Source organism: Nesoenas mayeri, assembly GCF_963082525.1.
Source record: "Nesoenas mayeri genome assembly, chromosome: 5".
Classification (NCBI taxonomy): Eukaryota; Metazoa; Chordata; class Aves; order Columbiformes; family Columbidae; genus Nesoenas; species Nesoenas mayeri.
In genome coordinates this window covers 67,991,995-68,006,852 of record NC_137548.1, presented here as the reverse complement: position 1 = coordinate 68,006,852, position 14,858 = coordinate 67,991,995, and the positions used below count along the sequence as shown (strand labels likewise).

At 45.0% G+C, this 14,858-nt stretch overlaps 1 protein-coding gene across 1 annotated transcript; it reads right to left on the bottom strand.

Moving 5' to 3' along the window:
• Window positions 1-11,810: 11,810 nt before the first annotated feature.
• On the bottom strand, window positions 11,811-12,785 carry LOC308040943 (olfactory receptor 5J3-like; the record flags this gene model as incomplete). Its single annotated transcript, XM_080345320.1, has 1 exon — window positions 11,811-12,785. The coding sequence occupies one exon, from the start codon at window positions 12,783-12,785 to the stop codon at window positions 11,811-11,813; it is 975 nt and encodes a 324-aa protein (XP_080201446.1).
• Between the last annotated feature and the right edge of the window lie 2,073 nt (window positions 12,786-14,858).

Genomic DNA, 14,858 nt, shown 5'->3' with positions numbered 1-14,858 from the left:
AACAGGGACCTGACCCTGGTCAGCACCTACAAATCGTCATCATTATTATTGTTACAATCAAGATTATTAATTTGTTAATAGTTTATTATAGTAGTTGTTGTAATTGCTTTTATTTATATTTATAATTTATATTTGTAATTTATATTTATATTTTGTTTTTGTTTTGCTATTTCATATTTTAATTTTCATTTTATATTTATTTTTATCTTAATTTTATTATTTTATTTTTATTATTATATTTTTATTGTTATATTTTTATTTTGCTACTTTTATTTTAATTTTGATTATGATTTTATTTTTATTTTATTATTACATATTTGATCCTAAAGTTACCAGCCTGAACTTGACTCTTGTCATTTGCAAAGCACGACAGCGCACAAAGAGATCGATTCTTTAGACACCCTTTTCCTTATTAGAAGTTTTGTTTCATCTACTTCTGAATAAAATCCACGCCTGTTTATAGGTGAACGACTTATTTTGGTTCCTTCTCTGCACCGCTGTGCTCTGGTATTGGCCCTAAGAGGTGCGAAATGGCCATAACAGATGCTGGAAGGGGGAAAATGTCAAGTGGTGATAGAAAAATACTGATCAGGGTTTTTTATACATCGTCACCATCTATTGGGCATTGGTGGGAATATCTATTCCTTTTTATTTAAGATGAAAACATCTTTTTTGTTTAACCGCTAGTAAGCCTTGGCTGGCTAAGTGATTTGTTCTTGTTCAGGACGCTGGGAAATAGCATCTAAATAAATCAGAACCATCATCTCTCCAGTTGGCTGAGCCCATTTACATCAGTTATTTTCCCAGCATCGACTCTAGAGCCTCTTAAAAATAAAAGGGCAATGTCAGATGTTTAAACAATTTCTGACCAAGTTCCCCTTGAAATGATGCTTTAAACTGCCTTTTTTTTTTTGTTTGTTTTCCTAATACAATTCTTGGGTGAGATTTCAGGCTCTATGAAATCTAGATTATCGAGTTTGCTCTGCCCTATGATATATATATATATATATATATATATATATATATTTAAAATCTTAAATAATCCGGACTACCCATACACAATTTGAAGTGATAATTCCTGATCTTTTAAATTATTTATTATTTTTAAATTATTCAATTATTGTTTAAATTATTATCTCCTACATCAATTGTTTCCTATGGATCTACGGCCCATCTTCACTCCTGACAAAGCCATCCCAGATTTCACAGTAAAGGCGAATGAAAATACATAGAGAGCTGAACTTTTAGCTCATGCAGGAGAATAATTTAATTTTTGTGTAGTTGATTTATGCAAATCACGTCTATCACTACCCAAATAATCCCAGGTGAGTGCTGGGTAATGAGTTAAATGGCTGAGGTTGCCTATATAGGTACCTGGGTCCTGGCTGAGGGTGGTGGATTCATCCCGGTGACGTTTGCGGGGAGTGAATCCACATTTTACTGTGAAATGCTGAGCGTTAGGTGGATAAAATTAGGGTCTTTCTCTATTTTTGTTTATTTTGAGCAGACAAAGAGGTGAGTTTTGTCCTTTCCGGCAGGAGATACAGCGGGTGCAACAGCCTCTCAGCTTGGGAGCAAAGTGTGCCTGGACTTGCTGGTTGCAAAATAAAGGCAGATACATCAAAATGAAAATGAATGCTGCTTTTTTTTTTTCATTTGTTTTCATTCTGAGCACCAGCGTGAACTGAGAGAAGGACGTGCTGCATTTCCCATTGCGTGCAAGCTGTGCTGGAGGCTGAACGCTTCCAAGGAGGGTTTAGGATAGAGATATCACACGTGCAGTGGAGGAACATCAATTAACCATCTTTTGGGGTTTTTTAGGATATATGAAACTACAGAAAGCACCATTTTTGAGTTGGTATTGTTCAAATAACACCTTCTGGTGTCATTAATTTACAAACCAAATTGGTTATATTGTGATCTAGCAGTGAAGGGTGTCAGGACCCCTTTGAGCTGAGCATCGCTTGGTCCGACACCTCCTCGCAGATCAGGACTATTTTATTTTATTTTATTTTATTTTATTATTTTATTTTTTTTTTATTTTTTTATTTTCCTCTTCTCCCTTCCCTTCCCTTCCCTTCCCTTCCCTTCCCTTCCCTTCCCTTCCCTTCCTTTTCCTTCCCTTCCCTTCCCTTCTTTCTCTCTCTTCTCCTCCTCTTCTCCTTCTCTTCTCTTCTTTCTCTTCTCCTCCTCTTTTCCTCCTCTTCTCTTCTTCTCTTCTCTTCTCTTCTCTTCTTTCTCTTCTTTCTCTTCTCTTCTCTTCTCTTCTCTTCTCTTCTCTTCTCTTCTCTTCTCTTCTCTTCTCTTCTCTTCTCTTCTCTTCTCCTCTTCTCTTCTCTTCTCTTCTCTCTCTTCTCTCTTTAAATTTTATTTTCTTTTTTTCTTTTAAAATTTTATTTTCTTTTTAAGATTTTATTTTATTAATTTTTATTTTATTTCCCCCCAGCTCCATGACCACTGCGAAGGACAAAACTCTGGACACACAGGTAGATGTTGCATGGGAGAAGACCTGCCAGACCTTTGGACCTGCAGCAGGAGCAGCCGTGAGTATCAAAACCACTTCAAATGGCAGAAATCCTGCTGTGAAAATCCCACCTTGTCCCACAGCATCTGCAGGGATGAGTGGCCGAGTGTCCCCCTCTCTGCTTCAGGGTGGTCAGGGTGAAAAAACAGAGGGATGCTGCGGGCATTGCATATTAAACCATCTTATTAATGAGATTTTTCTGCATTCACAAGATAGTTTGGGGTGTAAGATGCTTAAAACAGTAGTCAGCCAAACAGTGAATTTTAGCTCTATAGATCTGGAACCCTCCCCTTGTTTCCATACTAAGATTTTGGGGATAACGTCCACCCTGACATCAGGATATTGGGTCCCTAACCCTGAAGGCTGTTTGGTCTCGGCAGCCTCTGCTGTTTCTGCTACTCATAACATCACAAATTAAATCTCAGAAAACACTAGAGACGGGCTGCTTGGTGAGTCCTGGGGCAGCGTGGGGAAAGGTCTTGTACCATTTTGTCCACGAGATGCAAAATCTTGCAGAATTTGAGCAGGAAAGTGTCACAAATGAAGGTCCTTTCCCCAGGAGGACATAGAGGAATATTTGGGGGTTTGCTGGGAGTTATTGAGCAGAGTGTGGAGCACCCACCTGGCTGTCGGTATGAATAATAATACCTCATCCAAGGCAGCAAGGCATGGGGTTTTAATTCAAATGATCAGTTCTAGTGGGTGTCTTTGAGCAGCAGACGTGGTTCCTGGTGGGCAGCACGTACACGGCACAACCCATAGCCCAGAAACCTCCTGGGTGTCATATCTACACCTCGGGTGGCTCCACGCGGAACAGTTGGCTTGTCAAGTAAGAAACAGCATGGACGAGCTTTAGTTAATTGTGAAATTGGGGTCAATTCTCCAATGGCAGTCTATGTCTGCACTCAGGCAGGTGGACACTGCCTCGGGGGGAGGATTCGGCCCCAAACCGCTCGATGTTCATTATTTGTGACGCACCCTGCGGCACTGCACGAAGCCTCGGACGCTGCTTTGCCCCCGGCGTCTTGACACGGGCGGCGAAACGCGGCTCTAAATCCCCGTTAATAACAGCGGGAGAGCAGACGCGTTGCTCGTGGGACATCCCAAATGAGATGTCTGGGTCTGGACAGGAACCTCACCCCCTCAGCAACGGGTCATCAAATAACCATGGCTTTTAAGTTTGGGGCTGGTTGTCAGATGCACAGACTCTTGTTTTGCTCTCTGGTGTAACTCTGTCAAGCGATGATTAATGTTATCCAGGAAAAATCAATGTTTATTTATTCTATCTGTCATAGGGTGTGATTTTAGGAGCTGCTGATTTCTCCCCGGTGAGCAGAACAAGCTTGAGATTATCTTTTCTCTCCAAGTTAGACATCATGTCTGAAGCAAACACAAATTCCTGCTCTTATTTCTGCACCATCCTACAAGAGGAAAAATTACACTAAGAAAAGTCGCATTTTCCGGTGCTTTCACCTAGAAGAACAGGTATTTATTCCTCATGGATTAACACTGCACTGGGAGCACTCAAAAGATGAGCAATAATTTCATTTTCCAAGCAGTTATTGTGAAAATCACGGACTTCCAAGTGTAAATGGTTTTATTAATTTATGCTTTATTCTGGTATGGTATTGCCCTCCTTCCTTACCTTAAAATATCCACCTGCTTCCATGTGTGTTGCTGGGTCTTGTATGTGGTTTTCTAAGGCTGAGAAGAGAGATCAGCCTTGAGAACTTGAGGTTTTCCACTCTCAAAGCAAATTAACCTTATATTGACTTAATGATGTAACTGCTTGATAGTAAAAAATTGACATTCTTAACATTATTACAGATGTTGTCAAACGTTTTCATTTGAAAGACATAAAGCAGCTGAATAGCTTATATATTCAATATGGTTGAAGATAATGGTACATTTGCATCCGAGTTTATTCTCCTGGGCTTCACAACCCAAGAAGATCTGCAGGTGATGTGCTTTGTCGTGTTCCTTGCCATCTATGTGGTCACTCTAGTAGGAAATCTGGGAGTAATTATATTAATCAGGATAGATCCACACCTACACACCCCCATGTACTTCTTCCTAAGCCACTTGTCCCTCCTGGACATCTCTTACTCCTCCACCATCATCCCCCAAACCTTGTTGAACTTTTTGGTGGAGCAGAAGGTGATTTCCTTTGTTAGGTGTGCCGCCCAGCTCTTCTCCTTCGCCACCTGTGCCACCGCCGAGTGCTACGTGCTGGCCGCCATGGCTTACGATCGCTACGTGGCCATTTGCAACCCCCTGCTCTACTCCGTGCTCATGTCCCAGAGGTTTTGCGTTGGGATGTTGGCTGGGGCCTACTTAGCCGGTGTGATCAGCTCCACCATACACACCGTTTCCATATTTTGTCTCCCGTTCTGCGGGTCCAGGAGGATCAATCATTTCTTCTGTGACGGCCCACCGCTGCTAGCCCTCTCCTGCTCTGACACCCGTATGAACGAGGCAATGGTTTCTGCTGTGGTGGGGTTCAACATCCTAAGCACCACGGTCTTCATCCTAATCTCCTACTTGTCGGTCCTCTCCACCACCTTGCGGCTCCGTTTTGTGACCGGTCGGCACAAAGCCTTCTCCACCTGTGCCTCTCACTTGGTCTCCATCACCTTGTACTACGGCAGCTCCCTCTTCATGTACCTGCGGCCCAGCTCCAGACACTCCTTGGAGCACGACAAGGTGGTCTCGGTGCTGTACTCCATCACCGTCCCCATGCTGAACCCTTTCATCTACAGCCTACGGAACACAGACATGAAGAACTCCATGAGGAAAGCAAAAGGCAGAGTCCTCTCCTCCTTGTCCATCCAAGGTTCCTGGTCAGCTGAAAGGAGACAGCAACCCTGCCATGGTGAGAAGGGTTGGATATCGCACCTTCAAGAAAAAAGGTGAGATATCGCACCTTCAAGAAGCAGGGACTAAATGCACCTGGAAGCAGGACACTTGGAGAACACAGTTCTCCTTCAACCAGGTCTACGCACCAGGTCGCCTTGAACCAAGTCTAGGATGGACAGAACTTTCCCTGCCTGTAGCATAAGACCTGACGGTTGTCATGTATTGAGCAGAAGGTTATTGTCCGAAGCAAATGTTATCTAAATACGGCCTAAAATAAGTGTTATTTATTACTTAAATATTATTAAAAATAATAATCAATTTCAGGCTTCAGGGAGCAAAAGGGAGAATGCAGGTGGTGGTTTTGCTCTGCTGACATTAAACCAGTCAGTGTCTGATCTCTCGTGTTTTATATTCATGAATAACCTCTGGTGATGTTCCTGCTATTAAGAGGATGTTAACTGAATTTTCCGTGAATTTGAGGTCCAGACCACGATGTGAAGTCACATGAAATAACGCCGTGATGGTGTGTTGCTCATCAGCACACTTCTCCACCTTGCTTCCCCTCACTTTCATAGCTTGGTATTCTCTTCTATCTGCCCCATCCTTTGTGTTTTCTAAATGTCTGGAACAAAGTTATCATTTAGTATTTGTATTAAGGGTTTTAGAATGTCTTTTCATCTGGCAGAAGCTTTCAGCAATCACGGACGCTCAGGATTCATCAGAATAAACCTGGTAAATCCGAATTAATTCTGTTATATGGTCAAAGCAGCTGTGTAAAATGATGCTTTTGAACAAACTTGTGCAGGAACCAGTGAAGTGTATGGAAATAAATATATTTGCTGGAGAGGAATCCCCATGGCCACGGTCAAACCATTCGCACAGCAGATGCTTTGTTTGGTTTGTTTCCGGCACTTTTCAACGCAACATCAGATGATCTGTCAGCTTTCCCTGTTGGTAGTAAAGGGCTTTTTCATCGAAACACTGAAATAGAGAACTTGTGATAGCTGGATGAATAAAACACACATTGCCCTGGACTTGTTTGTCTCCAAGCCCAGGTGGTCCCTGTGCAGAACCCTCCTGCAGAGCTGGACAGGGAGGTGTTGGTGCAGCCAGAAAGGTTTTGGGGGGGACAATGGAAGGAGAATTTTGCTGAGCAGATTGAAATAATTATCAGCAGGAGGAGCTCCTGAGGGAGAGTGTGGCGCACAAACACCTGAGCATAAAACCCTTTGCCAGCCTGGGCGAGCTGCTCCCCAGCATCTCCAGCCCACCGGGTGGGCGTCTCCAGGACCTGCTTTAAACTGCTTTAAACCAAACAGGTAACAAAGGGTCCGAGGTTTCCAGCTGGCGACCCTTGTGCTGCCTCTTGTGTGCTTGGAAGGGTTTTATGTCCCGGTGGCACAAGGAGAACCAGCCCGGTGCTTCACGGATCTCTCTGTTATTCCTTAACCTGTAACACATTTCACGCTGTGACTCCACTGATTTCTTTAGCTGTTTGTCTACTTCATACAGCAAGAAATATATTAATTAGTATTGATCAACACCAGGAAAATGGACACCGGTCCCTTTTTGTGGGAGCTGGACTCGGTGTTGTAAGTGATGAGGAGCAAGTTGCTTTTTTTTTAAATTCTCATGTTACTGTAGTATTTGTGCCATTAAAAAAAAAAATCTACATTCAAATGATCAATTCATAAAGCTAAACAAAGAAAAGCCTAATTAATGCCTCTGTTTTGTTCATATGGCTGAAGCTTCCCACATTTCTGCTGAGATGAGAAGAAGATTCAGAATCAAAGCTTCTGTTCCTCTCTGAAGTCCTGCACAAGTAGCTCCATCTGCACTCAGCAATACTTAAATATTTTTATTATTTTAAATAATTTATTTAGTATTAAGTACTTTTAAATATTTAGCATGTCGAAGCTGTTTAAGACATGATGGTTCACATTACGAGCTGGTCACCACCCGTTACCTCTATGGGATGGAAACAGGCACCTCTAGGACACAAACCAGTTAATCCCAGTGGTGGAAGTGTTGTCAATAGAGAGAAATTCGTGCTTCAAGGATAAGAGTCATCCAGACAGAGCTACGCCTACATCTCCATGACCAGGTGATGTTGACCAAGAAGATCTGAGGTCAGTAAAGTAAAACGGGTGGTGCTGGGACTTAATTCTTCCATCAGACAATCCACCTGCAGAGGGGCTGGATGAAGGACATGGTGGGAATAACCAAGACGGAGCTTTGAAAAGTTGGGCTTGGATATGTTTTTCTATGATTCTGTTATATGATATGATGTATTTTACCACCATCAGGTGGATTTTGGGGTGCGTCATAGCTCAGCACAGTCGTTGGAAAGGGGTGTTGGAGGTAACAACGCTGCTCCAGCCCTGAGCAGAGATTTTTCTTCAAAAGCTGACAATTGTAGGAATTAAAAATCAACACCAAACCCCAAACCGATTGCAAGTGCGTGGCTTTGTCTCATGAGGAAAAGGCTCCTCCAGAGCTGGTGAGGCCACAGGAAAGCACTGATCCAGTCTAAAGAAAATAAGAAAGGAAGATAATCCTTAAAATGTCCAGAAATCAGTGGTGAGAATCTGAATTGCCTCTGTTTTCCACATTTTGGCATGTGTTTATTTGACTTCATTTTTTTTACACTTAAGTAAATACTTTGATATTTCTTAGCGTATCATTAGTGCAGTCCATATAAATCACAGCGGAATTATTCCCTTTTAAAATCCAGCTGTGTCATCATTAGCTCCTTCACCTATTTGATTTCAAAACTTGGATTAAAAGCAGAAATACACTTTGTATTTTTAAAAAAGGACACACCATTTTCTATTGCATTTACTTTATGGATTAAACTCCAATGTTTCCACGGTATTTCTCACTCAGGGATTTATTTCTAATGAGCCATTTTATTTTGATGCAAATTCACCTTACAGAAATGACGGACGGGGAAAACCTCACTGCTTTGTCCGGCTTCATCCTCTTGGGTTTCTCCGATGCCCCAGAGCTCCAAACCACCCTATTCACCATTTTCTTATCTCTGTATATTTTAATGCTGCTGGGGAACCTGACGATGATCCTGGTCATCAACACCGACCCCCAGCTCCACACCCCCATGTATTTCTTCCTGACCCACTTATCTTTCATAGATTTTTGCCTTTCCAGCACTATCGTCCCAAAGGCTCTGGAGACCTTCCTGATGGGCCGAAGCCACATCACTTTTTGGGGTTGTTTTGCCCAGATGTATTTGTTCATTGCTCTGGCCATCTGTGAGTGCTTTGTGCTGGGGGTGATGGCTTACGACCGATACACGGCTGTGTGCAAGCCTCTGCTTTACGCCACCACCATGAACAGGGCTCGTTCCTATGGCATGATGGCGTTGGTGTACACCATGGGCTTCCTCAGCTCTCTGCTCCACACCGGCCTGGCGGGGACATTGTCCTTCTGCCGGGCCAGGAGCATCAACCACTTCTTCTGCGACCTACCTGCCCTCCTGAAGCTCTCGTGCTCCAGCACCCACGTAAATGGGATCCTGCAGGTTTCTGATGCTGGGCTTAACATCTTGGGCTCTGCCCTGCTGGTCCTGGTGTCCTACGCCTACATCCTCCACACCATCCTGCAGATCCCTTTGGCCAGGGGGAGGCTTAAAGCTTTCTCCACCTGCGCCTCCCACCTGGTTGCCATCACCATCTTCTACGTGCCGGCGACTCTGACCTACGTTCAGCCTCGCAAGGCGAGATTGCAGGATCAGGCAAAGCTGGTTTCAGTGTGTTACACCATCCTGATCCCCGCCCTCAACCCCCTCATCTACAGCCTGAGGAACAAGGAGGTGAAGGGGGCCCTGAGGAAGCTGTGGGTGCGAAAGCTGGTGCCACATCTACCTGGGCTTTGAGAAATGTGTTATTTGCAGCTCTTCGGTGCTTTGGAGTTAATGAAGTTATTGGTCATTAGCGGTCTGCTTACAGACGAGGAGACGCAAGGATATGGAGAACCAGCATAATGAATTGGTCTCTGCAAACAACTTCAGTTTAATTGTGGCGTGAGCCTTCAATTATTAATCAGAATAAGTGTCAATGCTTTCCTAGCAAAACGGAAACAGTACCATGAAGTTTTGTGCCTAGATTGTGTTAAATTAAAATATTGCTCACAAAACAGATGCTCAGATTGGAGGTAAATAATTACTAACATTTCTGTTGCCTGCTCAATAATATTTTTTCCCAGATGAACTCGAAGAACTGAGGAGCTGCTCAAGTCAGTGATATATAGAGAAATGCTATATGGCCCCGAATCTCTGAATTCTTTCTAGGAGCACTATTAGGCCTGTTCTTACAAAGGTTTTGCTGAGGTGCCCATCGATGAGGTCCCTTCACAAGGGCTGCAAGTGGGAAATATTGATAGTGGTTGTCTGCAGAAGAAGGGCCTGAGAAGGCTTGTGGGATACAGCCAGAGGCCACCCGGTCACAAGGGGTCGGTTTATCCAAAATAAGTGACCTTGGCAACAGCAGGGCAGAATGTGGCCATCCAGGTCATGGTCAGCTGGGACCTCAGGTGCAATTTGTGACCAAGAGCCATCAGGAAGCCCAAAGTGGCTCTGGGGACATGGAATCCTGCTCGCAACTTGTCATGGGCACACGTGTGTCAGCACACTAGAGAGCATGTCCCGAATAAAACCTTCTTGGGTTGTCTTGTCTTTACATCTAGTGGCCTTTTAACTTTTGGGTGCTCAGTAAGATGTCCAGGCTCTGTGTGACAATCCCTGAGCCACATGGGCTGAGTTACGACTCTTCTGTTTGTCATCGTGTGACTGGGGTGGAAAACGCTCCCAAGAGAACAGTAGGCAAAGGTTTTTTAACGTTTAATCAAGCTGCACATTTGGTGTTTAATGAACTATACAATTTCTGTAAGGACATGTAAGGACGCTGTTGCTTGTACAATGCTAAAGTGAATAAATTATATGTTTTAAAATAAATACCTTTGTAAACCGCGGTCTTCCTAAAAGAACCATAATGAATGAGCACAATGGCAACGAGTTTAAATCAGCTTTAAGCTGGCATGAAGTGAAATTATATAGAGCCTTTAATCCAAGTTTCTGATGGAGTTTTCATGAGAAGTTGAGGCATTTGGACAAGTTCTCCGGGAGATGGGGAAGGTGAGAGCTGAAGCCCTTTATTCTGCATAACTCAGAGGAGGGAGGAGAATCGCTGACAGGCAGCAAAGGGGCTCATTGCTCCTTTCTGCTCTGTCCTCTGTGCATCAGGACACATCAGAGGAGCCTGGACATGGCGCTTTAACAGTGTTTAGGGTAAAAAACCCAGTTTTCCTCTCCCTGAGACACCTGGGAGTGTGATCACCATAATCACCATGGTCAGCAGCAGCTGGGGCCCCCACCCACACCCTCTGCCCAGGGCTCAGGGCACTAGTTAAGCTCAGCCTGGGGCCTTTAACCACTTTTAGAGCTGTGCTTGGTCCTGGTCTATATTGCACCATGGAAACACCACAAATTAACGCAAAGCAAAACCCCCTTGTGCGCAAGCTGAGGACAGAGCAAGCTCTCAGGGAAGGTAAGTGTGATATTTTCTCTTAGGTTGTGGTTCCTATGGCCAGCTGAAAGAAATCTTGCTAGGATTATTTATGTTTTAACTATGAAAAAATCCCAATGTCTGAACTAATTCAGGTGCAGCCATGTGCAAATGAACATTAAGTGACAGGTGACCCCCTCTGCTCTTTGGGGACCGGGCATTGCAGCTCTTATTGCTTATTGCTCCGTTGTCTTGAGGAAGAGCCGGCAGGGAGGAAATACCATTTACAACCACCCCATGGCAAGAGAATAGCGGGAAAACAATACTTCTCCCTAGCTAGTTATAGGAAATCCCACTGACCTCATTGTTGACAGGGAGAAATATCCCTCCCAGCTGCTGCTGCTTCTCCCAAAGCAGATGTGAGGTGCCAGATCACAGAACTTACTGCTCTCACCCCCTGCTTCTCCTTCCTTTCCTCAATGCTATGGCACATCCCCTGGAAGCAAATGAGATGGTATTTTTTTTCCTTGTACTCAGCCCAAAGTGAGGTGTTTTTTCCTTCTTTTTCTTCTTTTTTTGGGTATACCTTGCCAAAAGCCTCCAGTCCTCCTTGAACTTGCCTTGGAGGAATCACTGCCTGAACCGGTGCAGCTGCTTAAGTAGCTTGAGGGGGAAATACCTTATAAGCTTATTTTTACCACCTCCTACGATATCACATCATTTCACAGAAAGAAACAAACAAGAGGTGACAAGGAAATATTTATCAGAGGCCTTTAATGACAGGATGTTTGTTAAATGGAGTCTCTGCAGATTTTAAAGCATGGTTCAGATTTGCTGTGAACACATGTGGTTCCTTACTCCTCCACAAGAGGAGTAAGGACTATTTGAAATAGGAAGAAATAGGAGTTTTATCAACGGATTGGGGTCAGTTTGACCAGCAGGCAACTCAAACTCATGTTCTTTGTGGTGGCTTTTCTGAGCGCATCCCTGACCCCCGTGTTCCTCAGGCTGTAGATGAGGGGGTTGAGCATGGGGACGATGAGGGTGTAGAACACGGCGGTGACCTTCTCCATGTCCAGCGAGTATCTGGAGCCCGGCTGCATGTGGCTGAGCCCTGCGGGGACGTAGAACAAGGTGACGGTCAGGAGGTGGGAGGCGCAGGTGGAGAAGGCTTTGTGCCTGCCCTGGGCAGACCTCATCCTCACGATGGAGAGGAGGATGTAGACGTAGGAGACGACAATGACAAAGAGCATGGACATGGAAATGGTCCCGTTGAAGGCCACGAGCAAAAGCTCATTGAGGTGGAGCTCATCGTTGGCGCAGGACAGTTTCAGCAGGGGGTTGGTGTCGCAGAAGAAATGGTTGATGATGTTGGGGCCGCAAAAAGGCAACGGCAGCAAGAAACACGTTTGGATGAGCGAGTTCAAGATCCCCCCGACGTAGGAGCCGGTCACCAGCTGAACACAAACCCTCCTGGACATCGCAACGGCGTAGAGCAGCGGGTTGCAAATGGCCATGTAGCGGTCGTAGGCCATGGCGGCCAGCAGGAACACCTCCGTGGTCACAAACAGCAGGAAGAAGAAATGTTGGGCGAAGCAGGACGAGTAAGAAATGGTTTTGTTTTCCACCAAGAAGCCCCTGAGCAGCTTTGGGGAGAAGACAGAAGAGTAGCAAAGATCGACGAGGGAGAGATTGCCGAGGAAGAAATACATGGGGGTGTGCAGCGGGGGGCTGGTCTTGATCAGGGCGATCAGCCCCAGGTTGCCCGTCAGGGTGAGGAGATAAATGATGAGGAAGATGAAGAAGAGAGGCCGCTGCAGCTCGGGCTTGCTTGTCAGGCCTCGGAGGATGAAATGGGTCAGCACGGTGTCATTGCCATGAGCCATGTTATCCTGCTCTGCAGTAACGTGGCTGTTGGAAGGAGGAAAAAAAGGGTGAAATGGGAAAAAGCAACAGCGTGGCTGGCATGGGAGGCTGCTGGCATGGGAGGCTGCTACCGTGAGGACTCCATTCGATCATTAATTAGAAGTACAAAGCTTTAATAGTTAACACCTAACCATGCTCAGGCTCTCAGCAAACCCTCACAGCTCACCCCAAACCCTTCAGAAATGCCGTTTTGTCCTAATTCTCTTAATCACAGGGCTGAAATATTTTAAAAAATCATTTTTTTCCTTTAAAAATAAAAAACTTGAGCACAGGATTGTATCATTTGAACAGTGGAGAAGGCGTGAGGGATTTGCAAACTTGTCATCTCGTGTCACCAGGAGGCAGAAAGGGGAATGTATTGAATGTTTCCTGGGAGAAGATGAGCCGGGAGCCCCGAATCCCCGCTCTGCTCTGCCCTGCTGGAGCTCGGCTGCTCACACCAGCCTGGGACCCCAAATCTCCTGCTAAATAGCAGGAATAACCTGATTTCTGTCAATATTCTCGGTCAGGTTCCAATTCAGGGGGAAACATTCCCCCCAGTGTGGCAAATCGCAGTGAAACGGGGTTTTATTACACTGAGTTTTGTATCTGCGCCAGCTCAACTATTATTGCCGCGCTTTTCCCCGCTCGCCACAGGGAACACGGCACTTTCAGCAGCTCCTCGCACCCGTGGGGCTCAGGAATGAATTATACCTGACGTGTTATGTGTTTAATAGAAATCTGATGGCTGAATGAATGGGAATCCAGGAGGTGAGGAGGAGAAAAAGTAAGAATGGCTTACAGAAGGCTCCTTATAGCAGAAAGGAAAGCAGCGCCCTCATTTCCAGACCACACAACACTTTAAATACTGTGTTTTTTTCTAATCGAGCCTCCCCAGTCCCAGTTCCTCACTTGCAGACATTGGGGATCCTTCACACGCCTGAGAGACTCTGGTGTAAATAGTATAAGGGGCATTAATTAACAATAATATCAGAGTGATGAACAGCAGTGGAAATATTTGCTTAGAATAGAAAATGTGAGAATAAATGCCACCTGGTAGTGAAAATGACCAGAAGCAGAAGCAGCGGGAGCTGGGGTGGAACCTGGGGGAAGAGCAGCGACAGAGGAGCTTGATGTGAATTATAGGAACCAAACCTGCGTCCCTTCACACCGTGTGCATCATCCCTCCAATTTCCCTCCTTCAGCAGGGGCAGAGGAGAAACGATTCCTCTGCAATATTCAGACCGAATGCTCTTGCGTTTGAGTTACATTGCTGTGCTACAAAACTAGGTATTTCTTATTTTTTTAACTTATATCTCTGTAACAGGCAGAGTTTTTACTTCACAAATATTTCTGAGGTTCCAACATACCAGAAATAACTGGTCGGATATTTCCAGGCTTTGGCTGCAGCTGCTTTTCCCTTCCACTAAATGAACTTCTTGTCTTTTGAGGACATCCCCGTGTACAAAAATCCACGACAGATCCACCCAACCCGAGCGCTGCACACGAGGAATAATTTGAGGGCAGAAGCAGCAGGTTGGTTGTGGTTTTGTGATGTTTTTACCCCTCTTAGAGAACAAGCATTGCGGTTCCACCGTGGCTATGGGGCTTTGTGCAGCTCCACCGTGGCTACGGGTCTTTGTGCGGTTCCACAGCACCGTCCTGCTCGTGTCTTCCCTCTGCATTTTGTGGATGTTCAGGGCTTTTAAAATGTTTTTCGCAGCGGTTTTGTCCCAATAAGATGGTGCTGCACAATAAGAAAGCCTGAGGATAATGCCTAGAAATTCAGGTGTGTAAAAATATACCGTTCAGGTGTTTTCTGCTAGTGAGTTTTTGCCTTGAGCCCAGCAAACTCCTAAGTTTGGATGCTGTGGGGTTTAATTTTCCTCTAGATTTGAAGCCCGATCTCGCAGTCCTGCGTGATATCACCGTCTGACCCACCTTCTGGATGCACCTTTTGCGATGTCCACACAATCCTAAGGCAGAAAGAAGAAACACGACCCGTTTTCCTCCATTCTGCCGATGGTTCCGAGGGAAGCGGCTCTTGCGGAAGT